Source organism: Pseudophryne corroboree, chromosome 10 (genome assembly GCF_028390025.1).
Source record: "Pseudophryne corroboree isolate aPseCor3 chromosome 10, aPseCor3.hap2, whole genome shotgun sequence".
NCBI classification, from domain to species: Eukaryota; Metazoa; Chordata; class Amphibia; order Anura; family Myobatrachidae; genus Pseudophryne; species Pseudophryne corroboree.
In genome coordinates, this window is record NC_086453.1 from 10,895,336 (window position 1) to 10,916,309 (window position 20,974).

A 20,974-nucleotide genomic window follows, 5' to 3' on the forward strand; every position below is an offset into this window, starting at 1 on the left:
ATGTCGAACTTTAGACCTGTCGACCTAGAAACCCTGTCGACCTTCCATCCATGTCGACCTAGTGACTGTCGACCTATAGTGGTCGACCTAGACACTGTCGATTTGATGAACCACACCCCAGCAGCACACCTATGCCAAAGTATCATTAAAGATTTCAGGAAAAGTTATGAAATGAAGTAAATTGTGCTTATATGTCATTCTTAGCTTCCGTTATGTGGTGGCCACGGTTGCGCCTATTACATAATTAATTTGATTTGGTCTTGGACCACCCACCTAAGGCACCCCTCTATGTGCCAGTTTGGGAACCAATGGACTAGTAGCTCATCTAAACTAGTTATATTGCCTCAATGGAAAAGGATTTACCCAACATGGCTTTAACATTGTGCAAACTCTCAGACTTACTGCTTAATTAGCTTCAATTCTACTTTTGGTCCAAGTCAATTTTATGGAATATCAACCGCCGTAAAAAAAATGACCAAATAGAGTGTTGAAACCTCACCCCCCCTCCACAGACACATCAGTGTGCAGTACCTGAACCCTGACCCCAGGTGGCACCAGTGCAACCATTACCAATACAGGACGCAGAGCACACTCAATACACAAAGACGTATTTTATTCAGACAATGAACTTGAGAAATATAAAACGCAAAATAAGATAAAATAGTAGCCCCTGGACCCTGTAACCTCACATAAAAGGATGTCTGACCACCACGGGTAGACGTGACTGCGACTTACAAACTGCTCATTCACCATGAGGTCACTTCCAAGACGAATCTGTACAATTAATGTGTAGACAGCGCTGGATGTAAAATATATTTAACACAAAAAAAAAACCAGCACAAAACCGCATCTGCTGCCATTTATGGAATGATCACAAGTGCGCAAACTAAAACTAGGGACACTGCAGATCGGAGAGCGAATTGAAATCCGTTTATTGCCATTCTGTACAAATAATCCGTAAACGTGTAAACTCTGCGCGGAAGGAGGCGGCTCCGACCAAAACAGAACGAGGAGCAGCTGGAGATGCAGCGCTGAGTGCAACCACCAAGTTCTGTTTTCAAACCGGCCCCTCGCTGATGAGAGCTGCATGCTGGTTTACGCCGGTAGGTCGTTGCCAAGGGGTGAATGACTAACGCTTTCCATAAGGAGGGAATTTTATTTTCCTAACAAAAATAAAAAATAAAAGCTTAATAACGGCTATGTAACAAGGCTGGTGACACAGGTGGAATGTGAAGCGCGGTGCGCGCAGACCACGTGTGTAGGAAAGGCACCAGAAGTGCAGCACTGCAGGAACGGAGCCCGCTCACGCTGCCAGTAACACTCATTCGCAAGGCACCAATTCCCGGAAAACTCGTAACTCGGCGCCAACCATTCTCTGCTTTTCATCAGCGTTGGGAGAGCAGGCGCTGTAAGGTGGGTGGTGGGGAGATAGGGATAGGTGTGTAGCTTGGAGAAGTCGCTTATGGCGGAGAAAGGGACCAGTCAGGTTCCAGTGTTCCGCTCTTTAAGCAGGAGGTCTGTCTGTCCAGTTTCCACATAGATGTGGCGAAACGCGTCTGGTTCAGAGCATTAAAGATTGCAGTTTCCTGGAAAAAAAATCGAGTTGAGGGAAAAAATTGGGAAGGAATGTGGAATGATTTCCAGTACCCTCGGGGTAGATTCAGCTGCCTTACCCCTGTCAGTGTCAGACTGACCTGCAGTAGCAGGGGCACTACAGGGGTCAACAAGGAGTGTGTGAGAGAAGTGGTTGGTGAGCTACGTCCCCTACCCGAGTAGAGGGCTAACATATCACAGACTGCGAGGATTGTATTCCGGGAGTTTCTTCAGCTTCTCTTTGTCCTGCTCAGTTTCATCCCGTGCAACAATCAGGGTGTGCGAGTATCCCATTGCAACCTGGAGGAACAAGAATCAGTGTCAGAGCACCACAAGGAGAGGGAAGGGGCGCCGCAACACGATCTGATAGCGGGTAACAGAAACTTACCTGCTCTGAGTAGATGCCGTCTAACGTTTTTACTTCCTGAGCGGTGGTGGAGGATTTGGCCTTGTTGTCCCCATAGCCCTGAGAAGAGTTTATATAAAATGATTCAATGATGAAAGCACACACGGTTATGGGAGGTGACAATTTTCCAGTCAGGAAAACCAACCACAAGACCCTCCCCACAGTCGTTCTATTGCAGGGATGAGGTTAGGAGCGGCACGAGATCAGACTATTCACTTTATAAAACAAACACCCACGTATCAGCCAACAAGTAGATAGGTTAGAAGCAGTTCGAATGCAATCGAATCTCCAGAACAGGACAGTTTAGAGGATTACATTTGTGGAATTACTTTTCTAAAAGGTTTCACCTAGGTTTCATTGTGCAATTTTTCAATAAACGTACAGCATATATTGGGTATAACTTGAGATGGGTGTGGCCGGTGCGCCAAGATCATAGCCCGACTTACCAGCTCTCCGAAGGTTGGCGAGGGTCCCCAGCTGATTGTAGTTTCATCTGCGGCCAATATAATACTGCTTTTTCTGGAATGCAAGGAATGAATACAAAAGGTTACTGTAGCATAGGTGGTAACCTGCGCAAATTCTCAACGATACATCTAGTCCGTCTAAAATCATCACACAAAAACAAATCTATTTGTTCCACACGGTCCTAGATCCCGACACTATTCACCCGCCACTAGGGTCCTGCAGGTCTCCACCAGATACTCACCCACAGGCCAAGTTCCGAACCTTCCAGCCACACAGATCCTGCACACTTTTGGGGTACATGGTGGAATCACGAGACGTGTTTGTAGCTCCCCAGAAGAACAGTCCACCTGGGAATGAACAGACCGGTTAGTTTACACGGACACTGGTTTCTAGCACTAGAAAAACGCTTCCTACCGGTCCTTCAAAAGGAAGGTCCAAGAGTTTAAATCTTCCACTTTCAGTACTCACCCATCTCGCTGACGGCAAAGGAGCAGGTAGAGCCAGCATAGATCTGAGAGGCGCCGCGGCCTGGGAAGTCAAACAGTTTGACGAGTCGCGGGACCATCTCATCTTTCTGCTCAGTATGTCCCAGCCGGCCGTACCCGCCAAAGCCCCAGGAGAAGACGCGTTTCTGCGAGTCCAGCACCAGCTGGAGAAATGAACACAAGGACAAGTCTGGTGACTCAGAGGATGTAATCACACCAGTTTCTCCATACTACGAACCACGCAAACATCACGTGAATGATAAAAAGTTATCTGAAGGCCAGCAGGTTTTATCGAATAGGTCCCTCGGCAGATACTGCAGAAGTAAATGCTACCAGGCAGGAGGCCAATATGACAGAGAAAAGGTGTGCACGCTTTCCGAACAGCTGTAGGATATGGAACTAGTTTAAACATCATCTAAAAAGTGATCTGTTGCCAGGAATACAGGGTTCCGATCAGTAATCTGCTTCAACCTCTCCAAGTTAAGGTTTTATCGGTCTTAATTGAGCAGCTTAATATACAACAGAGTTTTATAAATAAGGCCAGTTACATATCTTCCCGTATCGCACTTGAGCTGGGTACAAAATATTAGTCTCATAATTGCAGGAATAAAGGTCGGCTGAAGAAAGGGAAGATCGGTCTATGGGGATCATTCCGTGTTGATCGCTCGCTAGCTATTTTTTGCAGCGATCAGATAGTCGCCACCTATAGGGGAGTGTATTTTCGCTTTGCAAGTGTGAGAACACTTGTGCAGCAGAGCGGTACAAAAAAAGTATTCTGCAGTTTCTGAGTTGCCCAGGACTTACTCAGCCGCTGCGATCACTTTAGCGTGTCTGGTCCCGGAATTGACGTCAGACACCCGCCCTGCAAACGCTTGGACACGCCTACGTTTTTCCAAACACTGCCATAAAACGGTCAGTTGCCGCCCATAAACGCCCTCTTCCTGTCAATCTCCTAGCGAACGGCCGTGCGAATGGATTCTTCGTTAGATCCATCGCTGAGCAACGATCCGCTTTGTACCCGTACGAAGCGCATGCGCATTGCGGTGCATATGCATGCACAGTTTAGACCTGATCGCACCGCAGCGAATAAATCTAGCGTGCGATCAGGTCGGAATGACCCCCTATGGCAGGGTTCTCAAACTGTGTGCCGTGGCATCCTGGGGTGTCTCAGGACACTTGCAGGGGTGCCCTGGGTTGACTGACCATAAATAATTTGCATTGGTTCTGGACAATGTATAAGGCAATACCAGTGCTTGCCCCTCGCTACATCACCGACACGAAGGATGACGTATAAAACACAGTTTACTTAATTTAACATTTCTTTCTAAATTTCTCAATAAGAAACTTTTGGCCTTGGGTGCCGTGAAAAATATTCTGATCCTTTAGGGCACAGGTTCTCAAACTCGGTCCTCAGGACCCCACACGTTCCATGTTTTGCAGGTCACCTGTAGATTTTTAAAATGTGACAGTTGGTGATACACAGTGCAGCTGCTGGGTGACATGGAATACGTGAACCGTGTGGGGTCCTGAGGACCGAGTCTGAGAACCACTGCTCTAGGGCACCGGAATTCAAAAAAAGTTTGGGAATCACTGGTCTAAGGGTAAAGAACACAACTTTGTTCTGATAATCTCTGCCGTTTGTGGTGCAGTTTTCTGTACGTCCGCTAGGTGGCAGCACTGACCAGTCCCCACTAAACAGACTGGGGCCTATACATAATATCGCACCGTTTGGAGGAATTCTCACCGAATGATTTATGCCGCAGGCTACGTCTCGCACTACCACATTCGGTACCGGCAGGACTTGTCCGTCCTTTGTCTTCTCTATGAATATGGCAATCCTGCGGGGTATCAGCTCGCAGTCGTACTCTATTCGCTGCGCCCGGGCTATGTACTTTCCGTCAGAGTTGTGACCTGTTGCGGGAGACAAAGAGGAGATCAAATATTTATCATCGCGCACACTGCTCGTATCCACCACACAGGCCGTAAGGGAAAGAAAGGGATCGGTATGTGATCCCGACGCATGGGATGCCGAATGTCAGGATACTGACATTGGCATCCCATGCGGCTGAATATCGGCAGGGGGGGGGGAGCGAGCGCAGGGCCCGCTGGTTCTATAATCACTTCATGGGTGTCGTAGATGGGATCTGGTCATTAGGTCGACATGGTCATTAGGGCGACACGAGTTTCACAGGGTTTTTTTTTCTTCCATACTTTACGATCCACGTGGACTACAATTGGGAATAGTAATCTGTGCCGAGTGCAGCGAGACACCTTGTCCGCAGTTTGCTCGCCATGCGAGGGGACACGGTGCACTAATTGGGGTTCCCGGACACTTTACAAAGAAAAAGACACCCACATTTTTTGGGGGGAATTTTTGTAAAACGTGCGCCGATCTATTCCAGGTGTTTAGCTAGCCATTGTCGACCAATAGTGGTCGACCTAGTTACTGTCGACGCTATGATCCACACCCGTCGTAGACACCCGTAGAGGGAGAATCCGCTACCTCACCGGTATTCCGGCGTGCCGTATAGTACCCCTGTCGGGATCCCGACGGGGCAGTATGTTCACCGCACACCTATAGAACATCCCTGCTTTACTTACCTAACTGTCCGTACTCCGGGCAGCCGAAAGAGTACAGGTTTCCCTTGCAGTCCATGATCATACTGAACTCTGCTCCGCAGGACACTTTAGTGATGGGCTGCCCGTTATACAGGATCTACGAGACAGGCAGACACACTCACTGTTAATTCTGTGAGATCACAAAGAACAGACAGCATATCCGCTGCTGCAGCCGCACCGTTACCTGAGCCGGACTAGACACCGCGTCAGTCTTATTCCCCAGACCGAGCTGACCCATTTTATTTTCTCCAAAGGCGTAAACCGATCCAGTTTCTGGAAAGAGGAAAGAACGGGGTTTGCAGACACAGAAAACTCAGAACAGCTCCCAGGAGTGCACACCGCCAGACAACACTGTACCTGTCAGCGCCAGCGTGTGGTTCCTCCCGCAGGCTGCGTACACGAACGCTTCATCCTTCAGACTCTCAACCAGTTTGGGGGCATCCACTCGTTTTATGTCTCCGTGACCCAGCTGGCCTTTTTCATTGCGTCCTAAAATGGAAAACAGAGTACGCTTATGAAATGAGTGCAAATGTGCATAAAGGTAAGGTTTGGAGACCAATACTAAATCACCAGTGGCTGACACCAATCCTTAGGTAACACCAACAGGTCATGTTTTCTGGATTGCTTTAATCATGCTCAGGTGAGTTAATCTAGGCTGCTGGGTCAGTAATGACCCCAGCTGCTTCCACACACAGAAAGCCTTGTATCTCAGTGTATGTGAACCAAATGTCTGCTTTAACTCTGTGTCAATCTCGGCGGAAGCATTAATACTGGAAGAATTATATTTTATTCATGAATTACCCGTATTCACTGGGAACATCTCACAGCTGAATAATGCAGCATTATGCTTCAATCTACAGATTATAAAAGGTTTTGGCTGGAGTGGGCGCGGCTTCCGTACAATTTTTATTGGCGCCTGAACACCGTTCAAAATAAATAAATATATCTATGCTTTTCATCCGTTAGTAAGCTACAAATTGTTCTATTATCTCCTGGGAAGTCTACAACACTTACCCCAACTCCACAACTTGCCCTCGGTGGTAATAAGCAGACTGTGAGCAGCACAAGGACCAGACGCTACACTCCGGACCTGGATGCCCGACAGGCAGCCATATCTGTGCGGCCCCCAAAGGTTCTGGCCCAGGTTACGGTAGGCAGCTGAAAGAAGGGAAACAAGACGTTGGGGCGCAAGTTAATAACCTGGGTGCAATAGTGTAAAAAGCCAGATCTGAGCTCACACAGGGATGAGATGTGATAAACCAACCAGATAGGGTACAATTATATCTGCAAGCCAAATAAGGCTTATGCCCAAGTGAAGCAATGGGGGTCACCTATGGATGGTAATCACACAACAGGAAGACACGCCCAGGGCTGGATATAATCAAGTCCAAGTCAGCCGGACGTGAGGGTTTCCAGCAGAACTCGTCAATATTTTTAAACAGGCAATTTATATTACTATATAATTTATATTCCATTATAATAAAAATAAATAAAAAGTAAAAAAAGACAAATAAATAGGCAAACATGGGGAAGCCACTGACGGAGAAGGAAACCGCTGCTGACAGACTAATAAAATGGGAAAATCCCTATCAAAAAAGACATAAATAGCACTCCGTCTCCCACAGAACTGCATTGCGCTGCTTTCCTGAACTCTGTCACCATCCCGGTCCTCTCTCCCATACACTGCACATATTAGGCTCCTGCATCCTTCCGATACGTTACGCTTGTGCAGCCCGTGCACTATTTAGTAACCCTACTCTGACCGGACTGTTTCGATGGCTACGGACCTGTAAATAATCTGATCGGACGCACCTTGCTGCTTAGGCACTTCTTTACGTCCAATCAGGTCCCAATTGGTCGCTCCAAAGATCAAGAGTTGACCTTTCGCTTTAGAACCTTCAAGTTTCTGGAAGAAATCAGAACAAAGGAAATGGCTGAATACCCAATAAAGATTATTTTCTGGCAATTCAATGTATGAAGGCAGCACCATGGTGTATAGAAGACGACGAGGCCTTTGAAAACTACACTTTAAAATCAACTTTAAAGGCAGGGAGTGGGACGAGCCCCAGCATGGTTCCAATATGAAACGTTTACTTGTCATTATTCCAGAATATAATTACAAGGTTCTCGGAGAAAGATGAATGAACAGCGGTGATTAATATTTGTCTCATCTCTTGTTCTTATGACTCTATAGCAGCGAAGGGCCGCGTCCGACGTCAGATCTCCGTGCGTCTCATTCTGGGACAGAAGAACCCACTAACGAGTGCAGCATTTACTGAGTACTGATAGAGATAGATAGATATAGATAGATAGAAGCATCTTACGATCTTCTCCTTGCTGTGGTCAGGCTCGTTGACGATGACAGCCGCAGCCGGGGCTTTGCCGGTTCCCTTCCCAGGGCCACGCTTGCTGTTCGGACCCTGGAAGCCGCCGTCTGACCCTGTGCTCCCATCCAGGTCGTCGTCGTCACTGCTGAAGTCATTGCGGCCTCTCTTCCTACCTGAGGCCCCAGCTCTCTTCCGGCCTCCAGGCCGGGCGGCTCCGTTCCCGGGTCCTGCGGTCACCTTCTTCCTGGGCATGATCGCTGTATGTAGGTCACTGAGGAATAATAAGAATTTACTTACCGATAATTCTATTTCTCGGAGTCCGTAGTGGATGCTGGGGTTCCTGAAAGGACCATGGGGAATAGCGGCTCCGCAGGAGACAGGGCACAAAAAAGTAAAGCTTTACTAGGTCAGGTGGTGTGCACTGGCTCCTCCCCCTATGACCCTCCTCCAGACTCCAGTTAGGTACTGTGCCCGGACGAGCATACACAATAAGGGAGGCATTTTGAATCCCGGGTAAGACTCATACCAGCCACACCAATCACACCGTACAACTTGTGATCTAAACCCAGTTAACAGTATGACAACAGAAAGGGCCTCTTAAAGATGGCTCCTTAACAATAACCCGAATTAGTTAACAATAACTATGTACAAGTATTGCAGATAATCCGCACTTGGGATGGGCGCCCAGCATCCACTACGGACTCCGAGAAATAGAATTATCGGTAAGTAAATTCTTATTTTCTCTATCGTCCTAAGTGGATGCTGGGGTTCCTGAAAGGACCATGGGGATTATACCAAAGCTCCCAAACGGGCGGGAGAGTGCGGATGACTCTGCAGCACCGAATGAGAGAACTCCAGGTCCTCCTTTGCCAGGGTATCAAATTTGTAAAATTTTACAAACGTGTTCTCCCCCGACCACGTAGCTGCTCGGCAGAGTTGTAATGCCGAGACCCCTCGGGCAGCCGCCCAAGATGAGCCCACCTTCCTTGTGGAGTGGGCTTTTACAGTTTTAGGCTGTGGCAGGCCTGCCACAGAATGTGCAAGTTGAATTGTGTTACAAATCCAACGAGCAATCGACTGCTTAGAAGCAGGTGCGCCCAACTTGTTGGGTGCATACAATATAAACAGCGAGTCAGATTTTCTGACTCCAGCCGTCCTTGCAATGTATATTTTTAAGGCTCTGACAACGTCCAACAACTTGGAGTCCTCCAAGTCGCTAGTGGCCGCAGGCACCACAATAGGTTGGTTCAGATGAAATGCTGATACCACTTTAGGGAGAAAATGCGGACGAGTCCGCAGTTCTGCCCTATCCGAATGGAAGATTAGATAAGGACTTTTATAAGATAAAGCCGCCAATTCAGATACTCTCCTGGCAGAGGCCAGGGCTAGTAACATAGTCACTTTTAATGTGAGATATTTCAAATCCACCTTTTTCAATGGTTCAAACCAATGGGATTTGAGGAAATCTAAAACTACATTTAGATCCCACGGTGCCACCGGAGGCACCACAGGAGGCTGTATATGCAGTACTCCCTTGACAAAAGTCTGGACCTCAGGGACAGAGGCCAATTCTTTTTGGAAGAATATTGACAGGGCCGAAATTTGAACCTTAATGGATCCCAATTTGAGACCCATAGATAATCCTGATTGCAGGAAATGTAGGAAACGACCCAGTTGGAATTCCTCCGTCGGAACCCTCCGATCCTCGCACCACGCTACATATTTTCGCCAAATGCGGTGATAATGTTTCACGGTGACTTCCTTCCGTGCCTTAATCAAGGTAGGAATGACTTCTTCTGGAATGCCTTTCCCTTTTAGGATCTGGCGTTCAACCGCCATGCCGTCAAACGCAGCCGCGGTAAGTCTTGAAAAAGACAGGGACCCTGCTGTAGCAGGTCCCTTCTCAGAGGTAGAGGCCACGGTTCGTCCGTGAGCATCTCTTGAAGTTCCGGATACCAAGTCCTTCTCGGCCAATCCGGAACCACTAGTATTGTTCTTACTCTTCTTTGCCGTATGATCTTCAATACCTTTGGTATGAGCGGCAGAGGAGGAAACACATACACTGACTGGTACACCCAAGGAGTTACCAGTGCGTCCACAGCTATTGCCTGTGGATCTCTTGACCTGGCGCAATATTTGTCCAGTTTTTTGTTGAGGCGAGACGCCATCATGTCTACAATTGGTCTTTCCCAACGGTCTATTAACATGTTGAAGACTTCTGGATGTAGACCCCACTCTCCCGGATGAAGATCGTGTCTGCTGAGGAAGTCTGCTTCCCAGTTGTCCACGCCCGGGATGAACACTGCTGACAGTGCTATCACGTGATTCTCCGCCCAGCGAAGAATCTTGGCAGCTTCTGCCATTGCACTCCTGCTTCTTGTGCCGCCCTGCCTGTTTACATGGGCGACCGCCGTGATGTTGTCCGACTGAATCAACACCGGCTTTCCTTGCAGGAGAAGTTCTTATGTGAAGAGACTTTTCCAGACTCGTCCATACTCCCTGGAAGTTTCTTCCTTGTGTGACTGCTCCCCAGCCTCTCAGGCTGGCGTCCGTGGTCACCAGGATCCAATCCTGAATGCCGAATCTGCGGCCTTCTAATAGGTGAGCCTTCTGCAACCACCACAGAAGTGACACCCTTGTCTTTGGTGACAGGGTTATTCGCAGGTGCATCTGCAGATGCGACCCTGACCATTTGTCCAACAGATCCCTTTGGAATATTCTTGCATGGAATCTGCCGAATGGAATTGCTTCGTAAGAAGCCACCATTTTTCCCAGGACTCTTGTGCATTGATGTACTGACACTTTTCCTGGTTTTAGGAGGTTCCTGACCAGATCGGATAACTCCTTGGCTTTTTCCTCTGGAAGGAAAACCTTTTTCTGAACCGTGTCCAGAATCATTCCTAGGAACAGCAGACGAGTTGTCGGGATTAAATGGGATTTTGGAATATTCAGAATCCACCCGTGTTGTCTTAGCACCTCTTGAGATAGTGCTAAAGCTGTCTCCAGCTGTTCTCTGGACCTTGCCCTTATTAGGAGATCGTCCAAGTATGGGATAACTAATACGCCTTTTCTTCGAAGAAGAATCATCATCTCGGCCATTACCTTGGTAAAGACCCGAGGCGCCGTGGACAATCCGAACGGCAGCGTCTGAAACTGATAGTGACAGTTTTGAACAATGAACCTGAGGTACCCCTGGTGTGCGGGGTAAATCGGAACGTGTAGATACGCATCCTTGATGTCCAAGGATACCATAAAGTCCCCTTCTTCCAGGTTCGCTATCACTGCTCTGAGTGACTCCATCTTGAACTTGAACTTTTTTATGTAGAGGTTCAAGGACTTCAGATTTAGAATAGGCCTTACCGAGCCATCCGGCTTCGGTACCACAAATAGATTGGAATAATACCCCTTTCCTTGTTGTAATAGGGGTACTTTGACTATCACCTTGTGAATGGCTTCCAACACCCTCTCCCTTTCGGAAGAGACGGTTGGTAAGGCAGACTTCAGGAAACGATGAGGAGGATCCGTCTCTAATTCCAACCTGTACCCCTGAGATATCATCTGCAGGATCCAGGGGTCTACCTGCGAGTGAGCCCACTGCGCGCTGTAATTTTTGAGACGGCCCCCCACTGTCCCCGAGTCCGCTTGAGAGGCCCCAGCGTCATGCTGAGGTTTTTGCAGGAGCCGGGGAGGGCTTCTGTTCCTGGGAAGGAGCTGCCTGTTGGTGTCTCTTCCCTCTTCCTCTGCCTCGTGGCAGGTACGACAAGCCCTTTGCTCTCTTATTTTTGTAGGAGCGAAAAGGCTGCGGTTGAAAGGTCGGTGCCTTTCTCTGTTGGGGAGTGACTTGAGGTAAAAAAGTGGATTTCCCGGCAGTAGCCGTGGCCACCAAGTCTGATAGACCAACTCCAAATAACTCCTCCCCTTTATACGGCAAAACCTCCATGTGACGTTTTGAATCCGCATCGCCTGTCCACTGTCGTGTCCATAAGGCTCTTCTGGCTGAAATGGACATAGCACTCACCCGAGATGCCAGTGTGCAAATATCCCTCTGTGCATCACGCATATAGATAAATGCATCCTTTATTTGTTCTAACGACAGTAAAACATTGTCCCTATCTAGGGTATCAATATTTTCAATCAGGGATTCTGACCAAACTACTCCAGCACTGCACATCCAGGCAGTTGCTATAGCTGGTCGTAGTATAACACCTGCATGTGTGTATATATTCTTTTGAATAACTTCCATCTTTCTATCTGATGGATCCTTAAGTGCGGCCGTCTCAGGAGAGGGTAACGCCACTTGTTTGGATAAGCGTGTGAGCGCCTTGTCCACCTTAGGGGGTGTTTCCCAGCGCGCCCTAACCTCTGGCGGGAAAGGGTATAATGCCAATAACTTTTTTGAAATTATCAACTTTTTATCAGGAGCAACCCACGCTTCATCACACACGTCATTTAATTCTTCTGATTCAGGAAAAACTGTTTGTAGTTTTTTTACACCATACATAATACCCTGTTTTACGGTATCTGTAGTATCAGCTAAATGTAACGTCTCCTTCATTGCCAAAATCATATAACGTGTGGCCCTACTGGAAAATACGTTTGAATTTCTACCGTCGTCACTGGAATCAGTGCCCGTGTCTGGGTCTGTGTCGACCGACTGAGGCAAAGGGCGTTTTACAGCCCCTGACGGTGTTTGAGGCGCCTGGACAGGCATTAATTGATTGTCCGGCCGCCTCATGTCCTCAACTGACTGTTTAAGGGAAGATAAACCATCACGTAATTCCACAAATAAAGGCATCCATTCTGGTGTCGACCCCCTGGGGGGTGACATCTGCATATTTGGCAATTGCTCCGCCTCCACACCAATATCGTCCTCATACATGTCGACACCACGTACCGACACACACCGCAAACTCACAGGGAATGCTCTAATGAAGACAGGACCCACTAGCCCTTTTGGGGAGACAGAGGGAGAGTCTGCCAGCACACACCACAAAGCGCTATATATACAAGGGATATCCTTATATTAAGTGCTCCCTTATAGCTGCTTTAATATATATATATATAGCCATTAATGTGCCCCCCCTCTCTGTTTTACCCTGTTTCTGTAGTGCAGTGCAGGGGAGAGACCTGGGAGCCGTTCTGACCAGCGGAGCTGTGACAGAAAATGGCGCCGTGTGCTGAGGAGATAGGCCCCGCCCCTTTTTCGGCGGGTTCTTCTCCCGCTATTTTTCCAGTCAGGCAGGGGTTAAATATCTCCATATAGCCCCTATGGGCTATATGTGAGGTATTTTTAGCCTTGTATAAGGTTTATATTTGCCTCTCAGAGCGCCCCCCCCCAGCGCTCTGCACCCTCAGTGACTGCCCAGTGAAGTGTGCTGAGAGGAAAATGGCGCACAGCTGCAGTGCTGTGCGCTACCTTATGAAGACTGAGGAGTCTTCAGCCGCCGGTTTCCGGACCTCTTCACGCTTCAGCATCTGCAAGGGGGTCGGCGGCGCGGCTCCGGGACCGGACTCCACGGCTGGGCCTGTGTTCGATCCCTCTGGAGCTAATGGTGTCCAGTAGCCAAGCAGCAAATCCACTCTGCATGCAGGTGAGTTTACTACTTTCCCCCTAAGTCCCACGTTGCAGTGATCCTGTTGCCAGCAGGACTCACTGTAAAGAAAAAAACCTAAACTAAACTTTCTCTAAGCAGCTCTTTAGGAGAGCCACCTAGATTGCACCCTTCTCGTTCGGGCACAAAATCTAACTGGAGTCTGGAGGAGGGTCATAGGGGGAGGAGCCAGTGCACACCACCTGACCTAGTAAAGCTTTACTTTTTTGTGCCCTGTCTCCTGCGGAGCCGCTATTCCCCATGGTCCTTTCAGGAACCCCAGCATCCACTTAGGACGATAGAGAAAGAGAGAAATTGTGAGACCCCGGACCAAGGGGAGCCCATCACCGCCTGGACAAAGAGCTCTGGGACACGGGGGGAGGCGGTACACACATCCGCACAAAATACACCCAGCAGAGGGGCACTGGGCCCCATTTACCCCTAATATCCTCCCACACCCACGAAACAGGCGGGCACAGCGCACCAAACATAGCAGCCCTCCCAGGAAAGTCTCCCCATCTCACACACCACCAGGTCCACCTACCTAATCACCACCCCAGGGGACAGAGAAACCCTTATCTACACAGACACAAGGCATAAACAAAGCCCCACAAATTCTACCTTTTCCCCACCCCCTACACATAGACCCCAAATCTAGTGCGATACCAAGCACGCCCTATAAATCACACTCCGTCACGGCCCACTCACAGACCTCCCCAAGTGTCCCGGTACCACCCCCCCACCCATAGCCCCAAATCTCCAACGCTACCAAACACACCCTAAATATCACACATAGACCCCACAAATAAACTCCCAGAACTCCTGTGATGACAAACACACCCCAAATATCACACTAACAGGACAAGGCCGCCCACACACCTAACACAGAACCCCCAAGTGTTCAGGTTCCTCCAGATTCCCTGGAGATCTTGGCCCACACTCCGAGATCTATTTCTCATATTCCCAACATACATATACAGAATATCCCACCACCCAGAGACATGGGCCTGCAAACACCAACACCCTAAATGTATCCCCCCCACCCCATGCATCACTCATCACCTCCAGTGAGAACATCACCCATCCAGATATAGGGCCACCGAGCAGGAACACAATAACCTATCACCCCCAGGAAGTACAAACTTACACCACACAAAGAGGTCTCACCAGACACCCCAATACCATCCCGTGTCCCAGGGAATCCCTCATCGAGAGACCTACTACACACCCCATGTATTACCACCACCCCCTCCCACTCACAGCAGGAGGTACCCAGTGCCCCCCCAGCCTACAGCAGCCCCCAATACCACCTGCAGACCTCAGGATTATCTCCCCCCTCCCCCATTCACACTACAATAGCAAAATAGACCCATGGCATAATGCAGGTTCCCCCACACACCCTCATATAATGTCTCCGCTTCCCAAATATAACACTCATGCGAGGCTGGGCCTGAATCTCCTGACCGGCAGGGACTGGCCACATGTATCTAGATCAACTGGCTCCCTGCCCCGTGGGGCTCCCCTGGCTGCACCCACAAAGCCCTGAATCTTCCCAACCCCAGAGCCCCTCCCACACTGTATCCGTAGTCCACCTACCAGCACCTTTTAGTCCTCAGTCCCTACCCAGCAGACCCCTGCATAAAGTCAAAGCCCCCAGTCTGTACACCCCCCCCCACCCTCAGTCTCCCACTCTTTACAGCCCCTGCATAAAGACAGCCCCCCCACGCTGCACCCCTTAGTCCACAGCCCCCCAAACACTGTAGAGCCACACCAAGTCTGAGCCCGCCAACACTACACTCAGTCCACATCCACATATCCCATACAGCCCCCAAATAAGGTCTGAGCCCCATACCCTGCACCCCTCAGTCCCCCCCCCCCACAGTCTGATTTACAGTTCAGTACATAGTGTACACACATTTTATATGTATACATTACTAGTTCACGTTAGGTTATAATATGGGCTTACCTATGTTATCTTAATGCACCCCATGCCCTGAACTTTAACCTAAAATCTGAGCTCCCCCACACATCACCCCGTACACCCCCCCCCCCCGACAAAGTCAGGGTCCCGTACACCCCCCCCCCACACACACAAAGTCAGGGTCCCGTACACCCCCCCCCCCAACAAAGTCAGGGCCCAGTACACCCCCCCCCCCCACAGAGTCAGGGCCCCGTACATCCCCCCCCACAGAGTCAGGGCCCCGTACATCCCCCCCCCACAGAGTCAGAGCCCCGTACACCCCCCGCATAAAGTCAGAGCCCCGTACACCCCCCGCATAAAGTCAGAGCCCGGTACACCCCCCGCATAAAGTCAGAGCCCGGTACACCCCCCGCATAAAGTCAGAGCCCGGTACACCCCCCGCATAAAGTCAGAGCCCCGTACACCCCCCGCATAAAGTCAGAGCCCCGTACACCCCCCGCATAAAGTCAGAGCCCCGTACACCCCCCGCATAAAGTCAGAGCCCCGTACACCCCCCGCATAAAGTCAGAGCCCCGTACACCCCCCGCATAAAGTCAGAGCCCCGTACACCCCCCGCATAAAGTCAGAGCCCCGTACACCCCCCGCATAAAGTCAGAGCCCCACACACCCCCCGCATAGTCAGAGCCCCACACATCCCCCGCATAAAGTCAGAGCCCCGTACATCCCACGCAGTCAGAGCCCCGTACATCCCACGCAGTCAGAGCCACCCACCACGTACACCCCCCGCATAAAGTCAGAGCCCCACACCCCCCCCGCATAAAGTCAGAGCCCCACACCCCCCCCGCATAAAGTCAGAGCCCCACACCCCCCCCGCATAAAGTCAGAGCCCCACACACCCCCCGCATAAAGTCAGAGCCCCACACACCCCCCGCATAAAGTCAGAGCCCCACACACCCCCCGCATAAAGTCAGAGCCCCACACACCCCCCGCATAAAGTCAGAGCCCCACACACCCCCCGCATAAAGTCAGAGCCCCACACACCCCCCGCATAAAGTCAGAGCCCCACACACCCCCCGCATAAAGTCAGAGCCCCACACACCCCCCGCATAAAGTCAGAGCCCCACACACCCCCCGCATAAAGTCAGAGCCCCATACACCCCCCGCATAAAGTCAGAGCCCCATACATCCCCTGCATATTCAGAGCCCCATACACCCCCTGCATAAAGTCACAGCCCCATACATCCCCCGCATAGTCAGAGCTCCATACATCCCCCGCATAGTCAGAGCCCCGTACACCCCCCGCATAAAGTCAGAGCCCCATACATCCCCCGCATAAAGTCAGAGCCCCATACATCCCACGCAGTCAGAGCCACCCACCACGTACACCCCCCGCATAAAGTCAGAGCCCCACACCCCCCCCGCATAAAGTCAGAGCCCCATACATCCCACGCAGTCAGAGCCACCCACCACGTACACCCCCCGCATAAAGTCAGAGCCCCATACACCCCCCGCATAAAGTCAGAGCCCCATACACCCCCCGCATAAAGTCAGAGCCCCATACACCCCCCGCATAAAGTCAGAGCCCCATACACCCCCCGCATAAAGTCAGAGCCCCATACACCCCCCGCATAAAGTCAGAGCCCCATACACCCCCCGCATAAAGTCAGAGCCCCATACACCCCCCGCATAAAGTCAGAGCCCCATACACCCCCCGCATAAAGTCAGAGCCCCATACACCCCCCGCATAAAGTCAGAGCCCCATACACCCCCCGCATAAAGTCAGAGCCCCATACACCCCCCGCATAAAGTCAGAGCCCCATACACCCCCCGCATAAAGTCAGAGCCCCATACACCCCCCGCATAAAGTCAGAGCCCCATACACCCCCCGCATAAAGTCAGAGCCCCATACACCCCCCGCATAAAGTCAGAGCCCCATACACCCCCCGCATAAAGTCAGAGCCCCATACACCCCCCGCATAAAGTCAGAGCCCCATACACCCCCCGCATAAAGTCAGAGCCCCATACACCCCCCGCATAAAGTCAGAGCCCCATACACCCCCCGCATAGTCAGAGTCCCATACACCCCCCACATAAAGTCAGAGCCCCATACACCCCCCGCATAGTCAGAGTCCCCCACCCCGTACATCCCCCGCATAAAGTCAGAGTTACCCTGCCCTGCACCCCCAATCCACCCCCCACAAGCAGTCAGAGCCCCCTTACGCTACGGCCAGAGCTCCCGCAGCCCCTGTATGCACCAGGCCTGCCCTCTAAGCCTCGGACCCCCAGCCCTGTTCCCCCAGTCTCAGCCCCCTATTGTCCTGCACCCCGGGGCCAGTGCCCGGGTCCCCGCAGGCCGGTTACCTGCTCCCGGCTGGGTGAGGGCTCTGTCCGCTGCTCGGGCTGTGTGCGGGGAGAGTGCCGGCCCTTTGTCAGGAGCTGCTGGCCGGCTGAGTGATGGGAACAATGGGATCAGTGTGTGTGTCCTCCCCGGCACCACGTGTCCCGCCCCCCCACTTCCTGCCCTGGCACACAGAGCGGGGCCCATCCCCCCGCCGCCCCGGGGGCCACTCACCTGATCGGGTCCCGGCCTCTGATGCTGCTGCTCCGCCGCCGCTGTGTGCCGACTCCCGGCACTCACACCAAACACAAGCACATGGAGAGCAGCGAGAAGCGGGGAGGAGGCCAAGCGGGCCCGGCGCCCCACAGCGGCCCCAGGCGGCGGGAGGAGCGCACTGCAGCGCTCGCCCCTGCCCCACAGGCCTCACTGGTGTCTGTTTTATACCATTATACTGTAATAACACTCACCAGACGGGTCTATTCATCATTATATACCCTATACTGTAATATATATGTCACTAGACGGGTCTACTCATCATTATATACCCTATACTGTAATATAACACTCACCAGACGGGTCTATTCCTCATTATATACCCTATACTGTAATATAACGCTCACCAGACGGGTCTATTCCTCATTATATACCCTATACTGTAATATAACACTCACCAGACGGGTCTATTCCTCATTATATACCCTATACTGTAATATAACAGTCACCAGATGGGTCTATTCCTCATTATATACCCTATACTGTAATATAACAGTCACCAGACGGGTCTACTCATCATTATATACCCTATACTGTAATATAACACTCACCAGACGGGTCTATTCATCATTATATACCCTATACTGTAATATAATACTCACCAGACGGGTCTATTCCTCATTATATACCCTATACTGTAATGTAACACTCACCAGATGGGTCTATTCATCATTACATACCCTGTACTGTAATATAACAGTCACCAGACGGGTCTATTCATCATTATATACCCTGTACTGTAATATATATGTCACCAGACGGGTCTATTCATCATTATATACCCTATACTGTAATATAACACTCACCAGACGGGTCTATTCCTCATTATATACCCTATACTGTAATATAACACTCACCAGACGGGTCTATTCCTCATTATATACCCTATACTGTAATATAACACTCACCAGACGGGTCTATTCCTCATTATATACCCTATACTGTAATATAACAGTCACCAGATGGGTCTATTCCTCATTATATACCCTATACTGTAATATAACAGTCACCAGACGGGTCTACTCATCATTATATACCCTATACTGTAATATAACACTCACCAGACGGGTCTATTCCTCATTATATACCCTATACTGTAATATAATACTCACCAGACGGGTCTATTCCTCATTATATACCCTATACTGTAATGTAACACTCACCAGATGGGTCTATTCCTCATTATATACCCTATACTGTAATGTAACACTCACCAGATGGGTCTATTCCTCATTATATACCCTATACTGTAATATAACACTCACCAGATGGGTCTATTCATCATTATATACCCTATACTGTAATATAACAGTCACCAGACGGGTCTATTCATCATTATATACCCTATACTGTAATATAACACTCACCAGATGGGTCTATTCATCATTATATACCCTATACTGTAATATAACACTCACTAGACGGGTCTATTCATCATTATATACCCTATACTGTAATATAACAGTCGCCAGACGGGTCTATTCATCATTATATACCCTATACTGTAATATAACACTCACCAGACGGGTCTATTCCTCATTATATACCCTATACTGTAATATATATGTCACCAGACGGGTCTACTCATCATTATATACCCTATACTGTAATGTAACACTCACCAGATGGGTCTATTCCTCATTATATACCCTATACTGTAATATAACACTCACCAGACGGGTCTATTCATCATTATATACCCTATACTGTAATATAACAGTCACCAGACAGGTCTATTCATCATTATATACCCTATACTGTAATATAACACTCACCAGACGGGTCTATTCCTCATTATATACCCTATACTGTAATATAACACTCACCAGACGGGCCTATTCCTCATTATATACCCTATACTGTAATATATATGTCACCAGACGGGTCTACTCATCATTATATACCCTATATACTGCACTATAACACTCACCAGACAGGTCTATTCATCATTATATACCCTATACTGTAATATAACAGTCACCAGACGGGTCTATTCCTCATTATATACCCTATACTGTAATATAACACTCACCAGACGGGTCTATTCCTCATTATATACCCTATACTGTAATATAACACTCACCAGACGGGTCTATTCATCATTATATACCCTATACTGTAATATATATGTCACCAGACGGGTCTACTCATCATTATATACCCTATATACTGCACTATAACACTCGCCAGACAGGTCTATTCATCATTATATACCCTATACGGTAATATAACAGTCACCAGACTGGTCTATTCCTCATTATATACCCTATACTGTAATATAACACTCACCAGACGGGTCTATTCCTCATTATATACCCTATACTGTAATATAACACTCACCAGACGGGTCTATTCATCATTATATACCCTATACTGTAATATAACACTCACCAGATGGGTCTATTCCTCATTATATACCCTATACTGTAATATAACACTCACCAGACGGGTCTATTCATCATTATATACCCTATACTGTAATATAACACTCATCAGACGGGTCTATTCCTCATTATATACCCTATACTGTAATATAACACTCACCAGACGGGTCTATTCCTCATTATATACCCTATACTGTAATATATATGTCACCAGACGGGTCTACTCATCATTATATACCCTATATACTGCACTATAACACTCACCAGACAGGTCTATTCATCATTATATACCCTATACTGTAATATAACAGTCACCAGACGGGTCTATTCCTCATTATATACCCTATACTGTAATATAACACTCACCAGACGGGTCTATTCCTCATTATATACCCTATACTGTAATATAACACTCACCAGACGGGTCTATTCATCATTATATACCCTATACTGTAATATAACACTCACCAGACGGGTCTATTCCTCATTATATACCCTATACTGTAATATAACACTCACCAGACGGGTCTATTCCTCATTATATACCCTATACTGTAATATAACACTCACCA

The 20,974-nt window shown here is 49.0% G+C and overlaps 1 protein-coding gene across 2 annotated transcripts; it reads right to left on the reverse strand.

Annotated features, from left to right (window-relative positions):
- Positions 1 to 596: 596 nt before the first annotated feature.
- RCC2 (regulator of chromosome condensation 2) lies at positions 597 to 18,097 on the reverse strand. 2 transcript variants are annotated; one of them, XM_063942109.1, is made up of 13 exons: positions 17,980 to 18,097; positions 7,893 to 8,166; positions 7,381 to 7,474; positions 6,583 to 6,726; positions 5,926 to 6,057; positions 5,753 to 5,841; positions 5,551 to 5,665; positions 4,694 to 4,860; positions 2,933 to 3,113; positions 2,706 to 2,811; positions 2,446 to 2,518; positions 1,982 to 2,059; positions 597 to 1,893 (listed from the first exon to the last, which is right to left on the reverse strand). In XM_063942109.1, the coding sequence occupies exons 2-13, from the start codon at positions 8,145 to 8,147 to the stop codon at positions 1,789 to 1,791; spliced, it is 1,539 nt and encodes a 512-aa protein (XP_063798179.1). In that variant the 5' UTR covers positions 8,148 to 8,166; positions 17,980 to 18,097; the 3' UTR covers positions 597 to 1,788. The 2 variants fall into 2 exon arrangements, with proteins under 2 accessions (XP_063798179.1, XP_063798178.1); XM_063942108.1 differs by lacking the exon at positions 17,980 to 18,097 and adding an exon at positions 17,769 to 17,913.
- Positions 18,098 to 20,974: the final 2,877 nt, after the last annotated feature.

Coding starts and splice junctions, on each gene's coding strand:
- RCC2 (XM_063942109.1), bottom strand. CDS start 8,147: ATGCCCAGGAAGAAGGTGACCGCAGGACCCGGGAACGGAGCCGCCCGG. Junction 5,666..5,752: donor CGGTGTCTAGTCCGGCTCAG/GTAACGGTGCGG, acceptor CCTGTCTCGTAG/ATCCTGTATAACGGGCAGCC. Junction 4,861..5,550: donor CCCGGAGTACGGACAGTTAG/GTAAGTAAAGCA, acceptor CTCCCGCAACAG/GTCACAACTCTGACGGAAAG.